General features: G+C 42.0%; 1 protein-coding gene across 6 annotated transcripts in view; it reads left to right on the top strand.

Annotated features, from left to right (window-relative positions):
- The window catches only part of Armh3 (armadillo like helical domain containing 3), a 173,951-nt gene that overhangs the window by 108,212 nt on the left and 51,761 nt on the right, over positions 1 to 13,978 (top strand). For all 6 annotated transcript variants that reach the window (XM_060390550.1, XM_060390551.1, XM_060390548.1 and 3 more), the window contains one exon: positions 938 to 1,013. In XM_060390550.1, coding sequence (XP_060246533.1) covers positions 938 to 1,013 — 76 coding nt within the window. The remainder of the gene's footprint in view (positions 1 to 937; positions 1,014 to 13,978) is intronic.

The raw sequence follows: 13,978 nt of genomic DNA, 5'->3' as shown, positions 1-13,978 counted from the left end.
TATGACTTTAGGTTTATGTAGATATACATGGAGCAAGAAAGGATACCAACTCAGTCAGCTGTGAGTTTGAGGCCAGCCTGATCTACATAGTTTCATGCCAATGAAATGGAGCCCTTGCTGTTAGGTCAATGGCAAACATGGTGACCAGGTCACCTTCATATCGCCACTCCTATAATAGATATTTGTGTGTGCATGGAAGCCAGAGGTCAATCTCAGGTTGTTCCCTAGGAGCTGTCCACCTCATCATTTTTGACAGGACCTCACTGACCTGGGGTTTGCCAAGGAGGCTAAGCTGGTTTGCCAGTAGCAAGCCCCAGGAGTCCATGTGTCTCTGTTTCACCATGGGATTACAAGCTTGTGCTACCACAGCAGACATTTTCCGTGGAGTTTGGGATCTAACTTGGGTCGTCATGCTCTCAGCCAACTGAGCTATCTCCTCATCATCTTAGTCTACTAAGTGAATATAGAAGCTAAGCTTTGGAGCCCATTATCAGGGAGGAGACTAGGAACAGGATGGGGCAGAGAAGGAGTAGCCACTACTTTGATGGGAAGTGAGAAGGTAGAGTGGATTTTGGAAGACCTGCTTGTTACATGGCAAGGTTGTGAGCCCAGGCTCTTCCTTTCAGGATATAGTGTTCCATGTTCACAGAGTTAAGGCCTTATGCCACTCTGTCTTGTCCTTTGGGCTAGAAGACACTGAACGAAATTGAGAAAGAGAAAAATTCCTGTAGAAAATAGGTGAAACATTCTCTAAGACCTTATTTGATAGATAACCTTTTTTTTTTTTTTTTTTTTTTTTTTTTTTTTAATTTTAAACAGAGGGTTGGCATAGGCTTTGTTTGGTTTTTGTAATAGTGCTGTTCTGAGATGTGTCTTCATTCCTCATATTTGTGTCTTGTGTCAGAAGCTTGACAGATCTGTACTCTTTCTTTCACAGTCCTTAGGCTTTCTACCAACGCAGGCCAGTGGAAGGAAGCAGCCAGCAAAGTGACACATGCATTGGTTAACATCAGGTAAGGAATGAGAATTTCTTTTAGAGTCCTTGCTCATTCTGAGCTTTATCACACCTTCCCAAGGAGAATGTTCTCAGCACCACTACTATTTTAAGCCCTGAGGTCTGTAGGAGTGGAAGAAATTGTCATACTTGATCAAGAAAAGCAGGAGTACATGAAGCTTTCATTTTGTCATATTGAAATAGCTCAAAGTTCTGGCTGTTTTGTGAATTTTCTACCCAAGAGATGGTTGTACGCCCTTTACAGGCACCTTAGCCGCCAGAGTGTTCTTCATGCATAAGCTACCCCCGAGCTTCCCCTGAAGGATTCCTCTGCTGTTCACCAAGGCTTCTTCATGGGGATCTAGAATGTTCACACTTTACTGTAGATAGCTATTTCTGTTCATGGTAAATACAAGCAAACAAAAGCCCTGGGGCTAAGTCATTTTTAGTTTCTTATGAAACAGCAAAACAGAGCTCTGTGTAAAACTGTGTCAGCCATGAGGCTCACAGGGTCATGGGGAAGCAGTACTCTCGCAGGAGTGAGTGGGTCTGTAAGTGGGGAGGGAAAGGGCTGCATGTTAGGTCTCAATCTGACGTTCTCCTATTGTTTCTGCTCTTTGTGCCTATGATTTCTCTTTTTCTCAACAGTTATTAAATTGTTTTTACAAACAATCAAGAAGTTAGCGCTGTATAAAAGAGGCAAACCCAACAGATGGGGAACTTGATTTAGTTCCAGATGTAAGGCTTGCCAGACACTCCAATAATAGTAATGCGTATTTACAACTTTGTATAGATTCTAATGTGTGAGAGAGCATGGGTGAAATGTTTATTCTTATCTTTCTTTTTCTCTTTCTTTTGAAGTAAAGTGTCTTGTCTTTGCAATGATTTACTACAGTGTGTCACATCTGGGAAATGCTGTGAAATATGTGTGTTAGGTGGGCTGGGACGAGGGAGCATGGGGTGAGATTGTGTTAGCAAGACGCAGTGAAGAAGGTTGGAGTACCTGCCTGCCCCTAGAGACATTTTGCAGCAAACACAATTTTATAAGTCTCACCAATAAACGCAGATCTGTGCCTAGCAAGCAATCAAGACACTGTCATGAATCCTTATGATAAATGTAAGCTTCTAAATGAATTTGGCATTACAAACTCTTCTCTCAGATACCCCTTTGTGACTCAAGGGCAGTAAGACAGACATGGATGTTTGAAGGAAGTTACCAGGTTCTGGGCTAGTCAGTGAAGCGTATGAGAATATAGTGTATGTTGTGTATTTAGTGTGTATTTACACAGGCTTCTCAGGCAGCTCCTTTTCATCGGGGGCCGTTTGCTTTATCTTCTACTTCATTGCTTTTACTTTCAATGGTTTCTGCCTTGGCTGCTGTCCTTATTCTTCCCAAGGGACACCAGGCAGCTTCTAAGTTTTTCTGCCTTCTCTGAATAACTGAAAGAACTGGGCTGGTCCTTGAAAAGATGCCTGTCACCATGGCTGCTTCTGTGTCTTCACATGACTGCAAGACCTCCCCTTTCACTTTCAGTTCTCAAACTAAGCTTCTTGCAGAGAATAAGCACATTGTTTTCACTAAATCCAGAGCAGGGGCACATACTGATGGTACTAAGAATGGTTTGCCCTTGTTCCCTTCTGACATCTCTTCTCACTCATTAAATGTCAGGCTTGGTGTTCTTCCATATACCGTTTCTCTATACTTTTTATCTTCAAATTCTGTAGAGTATATTACATGCTTCTTAAAATGTCCTTGTTTTTCTCACCTTGAGACAGATTCTCACATAGCAGAAGTTGGCTTTGAACTCAGTACATAGCCAGTGGTGACCTTGAACTCCTAGTCCTCCTGTTTCTACTACTGAAGTGCTAGGATTACATATGCTTGTCACCACACCTTCCTCGAAATACGCTTTACAGCAAAGAAACTAATTCTTAAAGGTAGAGTGGATTTTGGAAGACCTGCTTTTGTTACATGGCAAGTTTGTGAGCCCAAGCTCTTCCTTTCAGGATATAGTGTTCCATGTTCACAGAGTTAATGCCTTATGCTACTCTGTCTTGTCCTTTGGGCTAGAAGACACTGAACGAAATTGAGTTTTTGCTGCTGTTACTGTTTGCTATATGACCTTGAGCTTCTTCCACCACCAAGTAAATTAGGAATGATGATACCAACCATTAGCTCCTGATAAACTATAAAATTGTAATTATCTCATATAGAATGTCTTCAAGCTTCATATATCTTAGAGCATTCCAGAATCTCTTTCCTTCTTGGGCCAAAGACTAAAGAAACCTTGCTCTCATGTCTCTGAGGCATAAGCCCAGATGAGGAGCTGCTGTATCATATAGTAATTCTGTTTCATTTTTGTTGTTGTTGTTAAGAATTGCCATGCTGATTTTTTCTTTTTTTTCATTTTAATTTCAATTTTTATATTAATTACAGTTTATTCACTTTGCATCCCCTTCCTTCATTCCCTCCCAATCCTGCCCTCCCTCTTCTCCCATAACCCTCTCCAAGTCCACTGATGGGGAGGTCCTCCTCCCCTTCCATCTGACCCTAGCTTATCAGGTCTCATCAGGACTGGCTGCATTGTCTTCTTCTGTGGCCTGATAAAAGGCTGCTCCCCCCTCAGGGGAAGGTGATCAAAGAGACAGCCACTGAGTTCATGGCAGATACAGTCCCTGTTCCCCTTACTAGGGAAACCACTTGGACGTTGAGCTGCCATGGACTACATCTGTGCAGGGGTTCTAGGTTATCTCCATGAATGGTTCTTGGTTGGAGTATCAGTCTCAGAAAAGACCCCTGGGTCCAGATTTTTTGGTTACTCTCCTTGTGGAGCTCCTGTCCCTTCCAGGTCTTTCTATCTCCCCCTTCTTTCCTAAGATTCCCTGCACTCTGCCCAAAGTTTGGCTATGAGTCTCAGCATCTGCTTTGATACATGGCTGGACAGGGTCTTTCAGAGGCCCTTTGTGGTAGGCTCCTGTCCTGTTTCCTGTTTTCTCCTTCTTCCGATGTCCGTTCTGTTTGCCTTTCTGAGTGAGGATTGACATCGCCATGCTGATTTTTTTTAAGTTTCTTTATTTTTATCTTACATGTATGTATAGCATGTGCGTGTCTGGTGACTGCAGGACAGAAAAGGGTATTAAATCCCTTGGACCTGCGTTACAGATAGGTTGTAAACCACCATGTGGATGGCCTCTGCAGAAGCAACAAGTGCTTTTAACCCACCCCACCCCACCCCACTCTTTTTAATTTTGAGACAGAGTTTCACCTTGTACCTTTGGCTGGCCTAGAATTCAGTAGTAGACCATGCATGCCTCAAACTCAGATCCATTTGCCTTTGCCTGATGAGTGCTGGGATTAAAGCAATGTACCACTACACCTGGCCTTTATTTTGATCCTTGCTTAGTAATTCTTAGCTACATTTTATTTTTCTGTTCTGTGAAAGTTAAAATGTCTTGGTTTTTCTTTGTAGATGGACATTTCGATGGCTTTGAATGAAAGTGTCTCATATTCAGTATTTTCATACCTGAAGGAGGAAAAAAGGCGTGGCTGACAGGCTTCTTTTTGCTCCTTTGTCTTTCTCTTAAAGCTTGTGTTCTGTATCTGTAACTTTGGGTGGTAAGAAAATAAGTCTGTGTCAGAAAATCTGGCCAATGAGTTTCCAAGGGATACTGTGGGCCTCAGGGTTAGCAGGAAAATTGTGGTATGCACAATTTATTCTAGCTATTTCTAAGGTTTATTTGTACTGATCTATACATGAGAAGGATTTCTAAAGCAGCATGAACAAACTCTGTCTTGTAAACCTGTCTTGTAAAATGTTCTCTGTTATTCCCAGGAAGAGATGAATGGAATACAGACTTTCTGATGTCTAAGCTAGGAGGCGTTCAGCCAGTTGATGACAGTATAAAACCCTGTCTTTGGATCTTCTGGCATGTGGTAGGCCTCTTGACCACCTTTACTTGGAGCTCCTCAGCAGATGGAGAGCAGTAGAAAGACCACAAACCTTTCTGTTCTTTGAGCTTAGGTTTTGACAGTGGGAGTTAACATATTTCCAGAAGCTTATAGCTTCAAATGCTCATCTCAGTCTCTGCTTTTCTCTGTCATTCATGGCTTAGTCGTGCTGGTTCTTTAAACAAGCCTCTGTCCTGTTTGCTTGTCAGAAGATTCTGAAAATACAGCTGCTTAGAGCTGTTGTTTTGATTGCAACACCTAATGTCACCAACAAAAAGAGAATTGTTGTGCCCTTTCATAAGAAGAGTAAAATACACTCTGGCACCTTTAAGGTTCATTTAGAGGGTTTGCCTCCTTTCTTCCTGTACACTCTGTGGTATTTGTTTATATGAGACAGGTCTCAGTATCCCAGGCTGGCTTTGAACTGGTTTTGTACTCAAAGCTGGTTTTGAATTCCTGATCTTTGTGCAGCTACCTGCCAAGTCCTAGTAGCTAAGGCTAGTTTGGAATTTACTAAGTAGTGCAGACTGGCCTTACATGTGTGATTCTTTGTGTTTCCTCCCTCTGGTACTGAGATTACAGGTGCACAGTACCACCCCTAACCTAGAAATCACTATTAATGTAGGTAGAGTTAGGCTGAGTTAGAGTGAGGTCTGTCCCTGGAAGTCCCCCACTCTTCCTGCTCATGCACCTGTATGGCTTCTGTGTCTGCCTACTACTTAGAGGCTCTCTCTGTAGAGCCCACACTGATGAACTGAAAAGAGTTGCAGCTTTATGCCCAGGCACTCCAGCAGAAGGGTGCATGCTAGTTTACTGAGAAATTAATGTGGATTAAAGTATGAGATAAAATTCAAGGTAAGATAAAAGCAGAGGCTGTGAACTGATGACTTGTAAGGAGCAGCAAATATGTGACTATAATCTTCTAGTTGTTTGCCCTAGGCTTAGATTACCACTTGAGGTAGAATTTATCATTATTAGCCCTACTATTGTTAGTCAGACCCTGTCCACTCCATTAGAGAGAATGAGAAGCATTATGCACATTACAACAAAATGCTAAAGTGAATTGTTCACTCAGTGATTGGAAGCATCATTTATTTTAGTAGTCGATGTTTTCCAGTTCTCTGAGACTACAGCTAGAAGCAAAGCAAACACTGAATGTCATATGGTTAATCATCCGTTTTGCCCTAATCTGGTTTACACTGCAAAGTGAAGTTTTGCATAAGGTCATACCTGGGGCTGATAAACTATAGTTCAGTTAAGAATCTTTGTTTAGGAAATTTAGGTATTTGTAATGAAATATTGAGGTTTTTATTGGGTCTGTAATGATTTGTAGATGTGGGTGATTTTAGTATAACCTTCTTAAACTCAATTTAAAATTCCCTTGGAGTAATTCTGCACTTTGCTTCCTCTCTATCATCATTATCATCATCATCAGGTGTGTGGATGTTTTGCCTGCCTGCATGTCTGTATATTGTGTGTGCAGTGCCCCAGGAGGTTAGAAGAGGGCATTAGATCCCCTGGGACTGGAGTTACAGATGGTTGTGAGTACCATGTGGGTGCTGAGAATTGAGCTCAGGTCCTTTGGGAGAGCAGCCAGTGCTCCTAACTGCTGAGCCATCTCTTCAACCCCAGATTTTAATTACTTGTAATCATACAGTTCCTTGACATTAAGTACATTTACATTCTTGTGCAACCACCACCACCATCCACTTCCAAAATTTTATATTTTCATGAGTGTGTTGGGGACTGAAAGTAGAGCCTGGTGCACATCAGACAAGTACCTTACCACTTAGCTAGGCTCCCAGCCCAAACTATGTACTCATTAAACCCATTCTCCCTTTCCTCCTTCCTCTAGCACTGGGCAATCACCATTCTGTCTTCTGACTTTATAATTTGGCTACCCTGAACTGCATCTCAGAGGAATCGGATTTGTCCTTTGTGCCTGCCTTTCAGCATGTGTAGTATATGTCAGAGTTTCCTGTGTGACCTGAATAGTATCCACTGTATGTATTCATTCTGTTGTTACTCTGTTGTCAGGGTGAGCGTGCTTGAGTTGCTTCTACCGTTTGGAGGCTGTGAACGATGCCTCTGTGAAGAAGCTGATGCATAAATCTATTCAATACCTTGCTTGAGAAGTGAAATTACTACAGCATATGATAATTTATGTATAACATTTGGAGAACTTGCCAACCGTTTCTCAAAGTGGCTACACTATTTTACTTTCTAATTCTTACACATTCTTACTAATACGTTTTCTCTTTTTCAGTACTAGCCATCCTGATGGGTGTGAAGATGTATCTCATTATAATTTTAATTTGCATTTCTCTAATGACTAATAATAATGTTGAACTTTTTTTAAATTTAGGCATTTATATCTCTTCTTTGGAAAAATACTGTTCAAGTCCTGTTTCCCCCGAATACACAACAGACAGCTCTTTCTCTTTTTCCTTTTTTTGGGGGTATGGTGTGGTGACAGTGACTCACTGTCTGTGTAACCCAGGCTGGTCTGAGGGTACTGGAATTACAGCCATGTGACTCTGTCTACTCCACCCCCAGCCCCACCCCTCTCCCACCCCCGCCTTCTGGAGTACTGAGGATCATACTCAGGGCCTCATATGTGCTAGCCAAAGTGCTCTACCACTAAGCGGTAGCCTTAGCCCTCCCCTTTCAGTGTATTAACTGAGTAAGGTTTGTTTGTTTGCTTTAAGACAGGGTCTCACTATGTAACTCCACCTGTCCTAGAACTTTCTATATAGACCAGGCTGGCCTCAAACTCACAGAGATCCTCCTGCTTCTAACACCCAAGTGTTGGGATTAAAAGCCTATGCCACTATACTCAGCTAATTGAGTTGGGTTTTGTTGAATTTTAGGCATTTTTTATGTAATGTAGATGCCAATCCTTTATCAGAAAGGTGATTTGCAGTTATTTCTCCCATTACACCGGTTGCTTTCATATGTGGTCAGTCCTAAGCTATATTGCTCAAGAATGATTAAATTCTGAGCGCAGGAGAAAGACACACAGGATATATACTCACTTATAAGTGGATATTAGACATATAATATAGGATAAATATACTAAAATTTGTGTGCCTGGGAAGCTAATCAGGAAGGAGGACTCTGGATAAGATGCTCAATCCCCATTCAGAAAGGCAAAGAGGATGGACATCATAGGAGGGAGAAAACAGGGAACAGGACAGGAGTCTACCACAGAGGGTCTCTGAAAGACTCTGTTCTGCAGGGTATCGAGGCAGATGCTGAGACTCATAGCCAAACTTTGGGCAAAGTGCAGGGAATCTTAGAAAAAAGTGGGAGATAGTAAGACCTGGAGAGGACAGGAGCTCCACAAGGAGAGCAACAGATCCAAAAAGTCTGGGCATAGGGGTCTTTTCTGAACCTGATACTCCAGCCAAGGACCACTCATGGAGATGGCCTAGAACCCCTGCACAGAGGTAACCTATGGCAGTTCAATATTCAAGTGGCTTCCATAGTAATGGGGACAGGGACTGTCCCTGACATGAACTCAGTGGCCTTCTCATTGATCACCTCCCCCTGACGGGGGGAGCAGCCTTGCCAGGCCACAGAAGAAGACAATGCAGCCAGTCCTGATGAGACCTGATAGACTAGGGTCAGAGGGAAGGGGAAGAGGACCTCCCCATCAGTGGACTGGGTGAAGGACACTGGTGGGCAAGAGGGAGGGTGGAATTGGGATGGGAGGAGGGAGAGAGGTACAGGAGGGATACAAAGTGAGTAAACTAAAATAAAATAATCCTGAGCTCAGATGATCATTGCGCTTTAGCGTCTCTGAATGTGGCAGCCATGCAGCACAATGTCTACTCATTCTTTGAAGCAACATCTTGTGTAGCTAAGACTAGTTTCAGACTTACTGTGTATTCGAGGCTGTCCTTAAATACTTGATCCCCTTGCCTCTGTCCTGTTCTCCCAGCCTCTCCCTGCATCTTTGAACATCACGCTAGGGTCTTGTGGTGCTAGAAATCTAACCCAGGGCTTTGTGCGTGCTCATCATGCACTCTACCCTTGAACTCTCTCTGACTCATAGAAAAATCAAATAAGGGCCCAGCTTTACCTTCCTGTATGTGAAATGCAGTTTTGCCAGCCCTTACTTTGCTTTAAAAAAAATAATAATAATGATACCAGTTTGATTCTAGAATGTTTTTTGAGGGCCTTCTGGGAATGGAACTCAAGGCCTCATGCCTGCTCAGCAAATCCTCCAGCTGACCTGCTCATTCCCAAGCAGCCCTAGTTCTCGTCTCCAGTAAGTGCAAGGCCAAGAAATGCAATTTCTCTGTAGTTCTTTCTGCACGTCCCCTTGGTCTTTGCCTTTTAGATATGCTCATTCCCATATGGTTTTGGGTACTGTAGTAAAATGGTTAAGAGTAAAGACTGTGGACTTGAATATCTGAATTGTGAGACCCATTTGTGTTCTTCTTTTGGGCAAGTGTTTCAGCCACCCTGTGCTTTTGTTTTCTCAGCCATCAAGTGAGGCCAATAATGGACCTGAGGCTTTAATGAGATTATTAAATGGCATGTACACAAGTATTTACTAATTTATTAAAACATTTTTGTCCTGATTGTACAAGTGTATAGAACTTGCAGTCTCAATTTGGATGGGTATCAGGGAGAACTCAGTCCATAGAATTAAGCCCTTTCACATCCACTTTCATTCTGTCTCAGTCCCTATTCATGTGGAGAGACCAGAGATATACAATAATGTTATTGACAAGCTAACATTAGATGCCATGCAGGAACCTAGGCTGTCAGCCTGCTCCTGTATATTGGTGATGGGAGAATAATATGGGGAAGCAGTTTGTTCTCTGTCATTTTGAGTCCTCTGAAGGGATTTTTGATCTAGTTTTGGTTGAGTTTTCCTTCTTGCTGTGTATCGATAAAAGAATGTCCCAAAATGATTATGCATGTAACCAAGAAGATATTAACCATTGAGTTTTCATCTCTGCTCAGAGTTACTCTTAAGTGACCTTTAATTTTTTTTTCTTATGAAAATGTCTGTAGTTTTCATGTGATGTTTTTGTTTTAACATCAGAGTAATAATGGCACTATGGAAAAAACTAGTATTTTCCTAGTTTGTTAGTTTCCTAGGTATGTTCCTTCACCTTTTGTTTTTGGGAAAGTTTGCAAAGGATTAATACTTATTCTTTAAGTGCTTGGTAGAGTCTATTAGGCCCTGATGTCCTTTTCACATTTTTATGTATAAGGGTGTTTTGACTGAAATATCTGTGTACAATGTATATATATATATATCTGATACCCACGTAAGCCAAAAGAGGGCATCAGTTCCCCCGAAACTGGAGTGGCAGGTGTTAGTGAGCTGCCATGCAAGTGCTAGGAATGAAAACAGGATCCTTTAGAAGGGCCATCTGGGTCTTTCTATCTATCCCCTTTTTCATAAGATTCCCTGCACTCTGCCCAAAGTTTGGCTGAGTCTCAGCATCTGCCTTGATACCCTGCTGGGTAGAGGCTTTCAGGGGCCCTCTGTGGTAGCCTCCTGTCCTGTTCCCTGTTTTCTCTCTCCTCGATGTCCGACCTGTTTGCCTTTCTGAGTAAGGATTGACCATCTTACCCAAGGTCCTCCTTCTTGCTTAGCTTCTTCAGGTGTACAGATTTTAGTATGATTATCCTATATTATATATCTAATATCCACTTATAAGTGAGTATATACCATGTGTGTCTTTCTGCTTCTGGGATACCTCACTCAGGATGATATTTTCTAGTTCCCACCATTTGCCTACAAATTTCATGATTTCCTTGTTTTTAATTGCTGAGTCAGTCAAGGCCCATGCATGGAGATAACCTAGAGCCTCTGCACAGATGTAGCCCATGGCAGCTCAGTGTCCAAGTAGTTTCCCTAGGAATGGTAACAAGGACTGTCTCTGACATGAACTCAGTGGCTGGCTCTTTGACCACCTCCTCCTGAGAGGGGAGCAGCCTTACCAGGCCACAGAGGAAGACAGTGCAGCCAGTCCTGATGGGACCTGAAAGCCTAGAAGGGAAGGAGGACCACACCTATGAGTAAACTTGGGGGGGAGGAGGCATGGAGGGAGATGAGGAAGGGAGGGTGGGATTGTGAGGGGACAAGGAAGGGGGCTACAGTGGGGATACAAAGTGAATAAACTGTGAATAAAAAATAAATAAATATTTGAAAAAAGAAGAGCCATCTGGGTAAGCCAGTGCTTTTAACCCATTGAGCCATCTTTCCAACCCTAGAAGTAGTATTTTTGATAAGTGGTTTAAACACTTCATCTGTTATAGAGTTTTCAGATTGTTCATTTCTTCTTCCATTAGTTCTATTTTTGTTTTGTTTTCTTTTTTTGTTTGGTTTTGGGGTTTTAAATTTTTTGATACAGGGTTTCTCTATGTAGATTTGGCTGTCCTGGACTCACTTCCAAGACCTTGGCTGCCTTCGAGCTCACAGTGATCTGCCTGCCTCTGCCTCCCTGAGTCAGCACTGAGGGATTACAGGTGTGTGCCACCATGCCTGGCTTTATTAGTCTCATTCTTTTTAACTGTGTATGTGTTTCTGTATGGGGGTGTGTGAACATAAGTATCTCCAGCTCTGGGGAAATCCAGTGTCTCTGGCCTCTGCCGTACCTGTACACACATGCACAATGACAAATCTTATTTAAAACTTTCATTGAGATTTGAGGGGACTAGAGATTTAGTTCAGCTGGTAGAGTACTTGCCCAGCATAAAGCTCTGACTCCATTTCTCACTACTAAATAAACCTGACATGGGGCCACATGCTTGTAATCCAGCGCTTGGAGGTCGAGACAGTAGAATAGAAGTTCAAGGCCAGCCTGGAATACAGGAGACCCTATCTCAAAACAAAAACAAAAACCAGAAAGTTTTGTTTTTTTTTTTAAATTGAGGTTTGGTTCATTGCCTCACAAATGATGCACCTTGTATAAACATCCCACTGTTGTTCAGTGGAGCATAAAGCATCCATAGATGTTTTAAATATATATAATGTTAAATCTTAAGTTTCTTTGCCAATCATATTTTCTATTGTGACATATCTTTTTCCATTCTTCTACATCTGATCTGTACTTTTCTAAAATAATTTGTGGCAAGTAGTTAGATCTGGCTTCTTTCTTTTCTTTTCTTTTCTTTTTTTTAAATTTTTTTTCTTGCAGACAGTCTCTCACTGTGTAGCCTTAGCAGGCCTGGAACTCTCTGTATAGACCAGGCTGGTCTTGAACTCATAGAAATCTGCTTCCTGAGAACTGGGATTAAAGGTATGCATTGTCATATTCTGCAAGTAGTTAGATTTTTCATCTGGTCTGACAGTTTCTGCCTTTTGCTTGGGATGTTTATTCACATTTAATATTATTGTTGATTCAGCTAGATTTCGTCTGCTCTTACACTTTTCTTTAATTTTCTTTCCTGTCTGTTGCTGTGTAGAGACTGAAGCAAGGGCCTCAGATATGCTAGGCAAGTATTACTCTATACTGTGCACTCTATGCTGTGCACAAGTATTCCATCTACAGCTCTCTTTTTACTTTTTCAAAAAAGGGTTATGTATTTTTATTTATGTGTATGTGTGTGCAGCCGCATGAGTTCGTGTGCACCATGCTTGTGCAGATGCCCAAAGAGGCCAGAAGGCATCAGATCCTCCGCATTCAGTGCGAGACCCTCTGGAAGGATGTTACATGCCCTTTGCCTCTGAGCTGGCCCCTGGCCAATAAGCACTGAGAGCCCGCCTCCCCAGTGCCGCCCTTACAGACACTCACTAGCACACCTGGCTCACTTAGATAAAAGGGGGTGCGGGGTGGGGAGAGTCGTAAGCGATTGTATTTGATCCCCTTCTCTGCTGGGATTACAGGAATGCACTGACATGCCTGGTTTTGTACTTTCTTTTTTATAGATACATGTCACTATACCTGCCAAGATTTATACTAATTTAATTGCAGTAAAATATAGAAATTCTCTTCAGCTCTAAATAGCATATACATACTACATTTATCTCAGTAAACTTGATTTACTTTAAAGAAAGAAAGAAACAACAACAAAAGGAATTGTCTTATTTTCTGAACAAGTGACTCTTACTTTTGTTCCCTTTACTGTATTTGGAGCTGTACTATAGTGAAGTATGTATTTGGGTTTTACATACATGCATTTCCTTTGTATGAGGTTTTCTCATGTGTAGGTGTTAAACATAGCATTCCCTGGTGAGCTAATAGCCCATAGCTATTTTTTCCTGTATTCAGGATGTGAGCAGTCAAAGCTCATTGGCTTTTGATGCCTTCGTGTTGAGCTTTATAACAAAGAACAGTGCAATACAAAAGTAACAGGAGTAATTTAACATTTGTTTGAGGACTATATGATTGTGAAAGGACAAATACTTTGATGTGGAGTGACTGAAGGAGTTATTAAGTGTGCTTTTTAAATGTCTGGAGTCAGCGTTGGTTTATAGAAGATATTCTTGTGTGCCTTCTGCATCTCATTTTCTTCCAATAAGGCTACTGATTGCAGCCTGTTTTTATTGGTTCGGGTAAGGGGCTATTTCTGGAATATTGCTCCTAGGAGAAAAAGAGTGAATCTTGCACTGAGCCTGAATCAAGCTACTGGACTGACATAGAAGGTTCTCCTTAACAGAGTCCAAATGCATGCCCTGGGACATTCACTTAAAGGCCTACCCTTTGCAAAGGTGTGTGTGTGTGTGTGTGTGTGTGTGTGTGTGTGTTGCTAAAATTCTTTCCTAAGAGAGATGCAAGCAATGTCTGTACTTCTCCTAAAGTGCCAATGATGAACCAAAAAACAATTCTGCCAAAATCTACTCTGCGAAAACCATTATTTGGCTTCCTTACAGAACATGGGTGAGGGGTTACTTACAGGGGGGTTGGTGCTGGAAAGCCTTTACCCAACAAAGATAAGTGCTTCCCTGTAGCTGCATAGATAGAGCTCTCTCCCCTAGTCAACCACATGTACACATGTACACACATGCACATGTGTGTATATGCAGACACACACACACTCATACATACACTCATCAGACCGCTATA

The sequence above is a fragment of the Meriones unguiculatus genome, chromosome 1, assembly GCF_030254825.1.
Source record: "Meriones unguiculatus strain TT.TT164.6M chromosome 1, Bangor_MerUng_6.1, whole genome shotgun sequence".
Classification (NCBI taxonomy): domain Eukaryota; kingdom Metazoa; phylum Chordata; class Mammalia; order Rodentia; family Muridae; genus Meriones; species Meriones unguiculatus.
The sequence above is the reverse complement of the archived record's forward strand: the minus strand, read 5'-3'. Positions and strand labels throughout refer to the sequence as shown.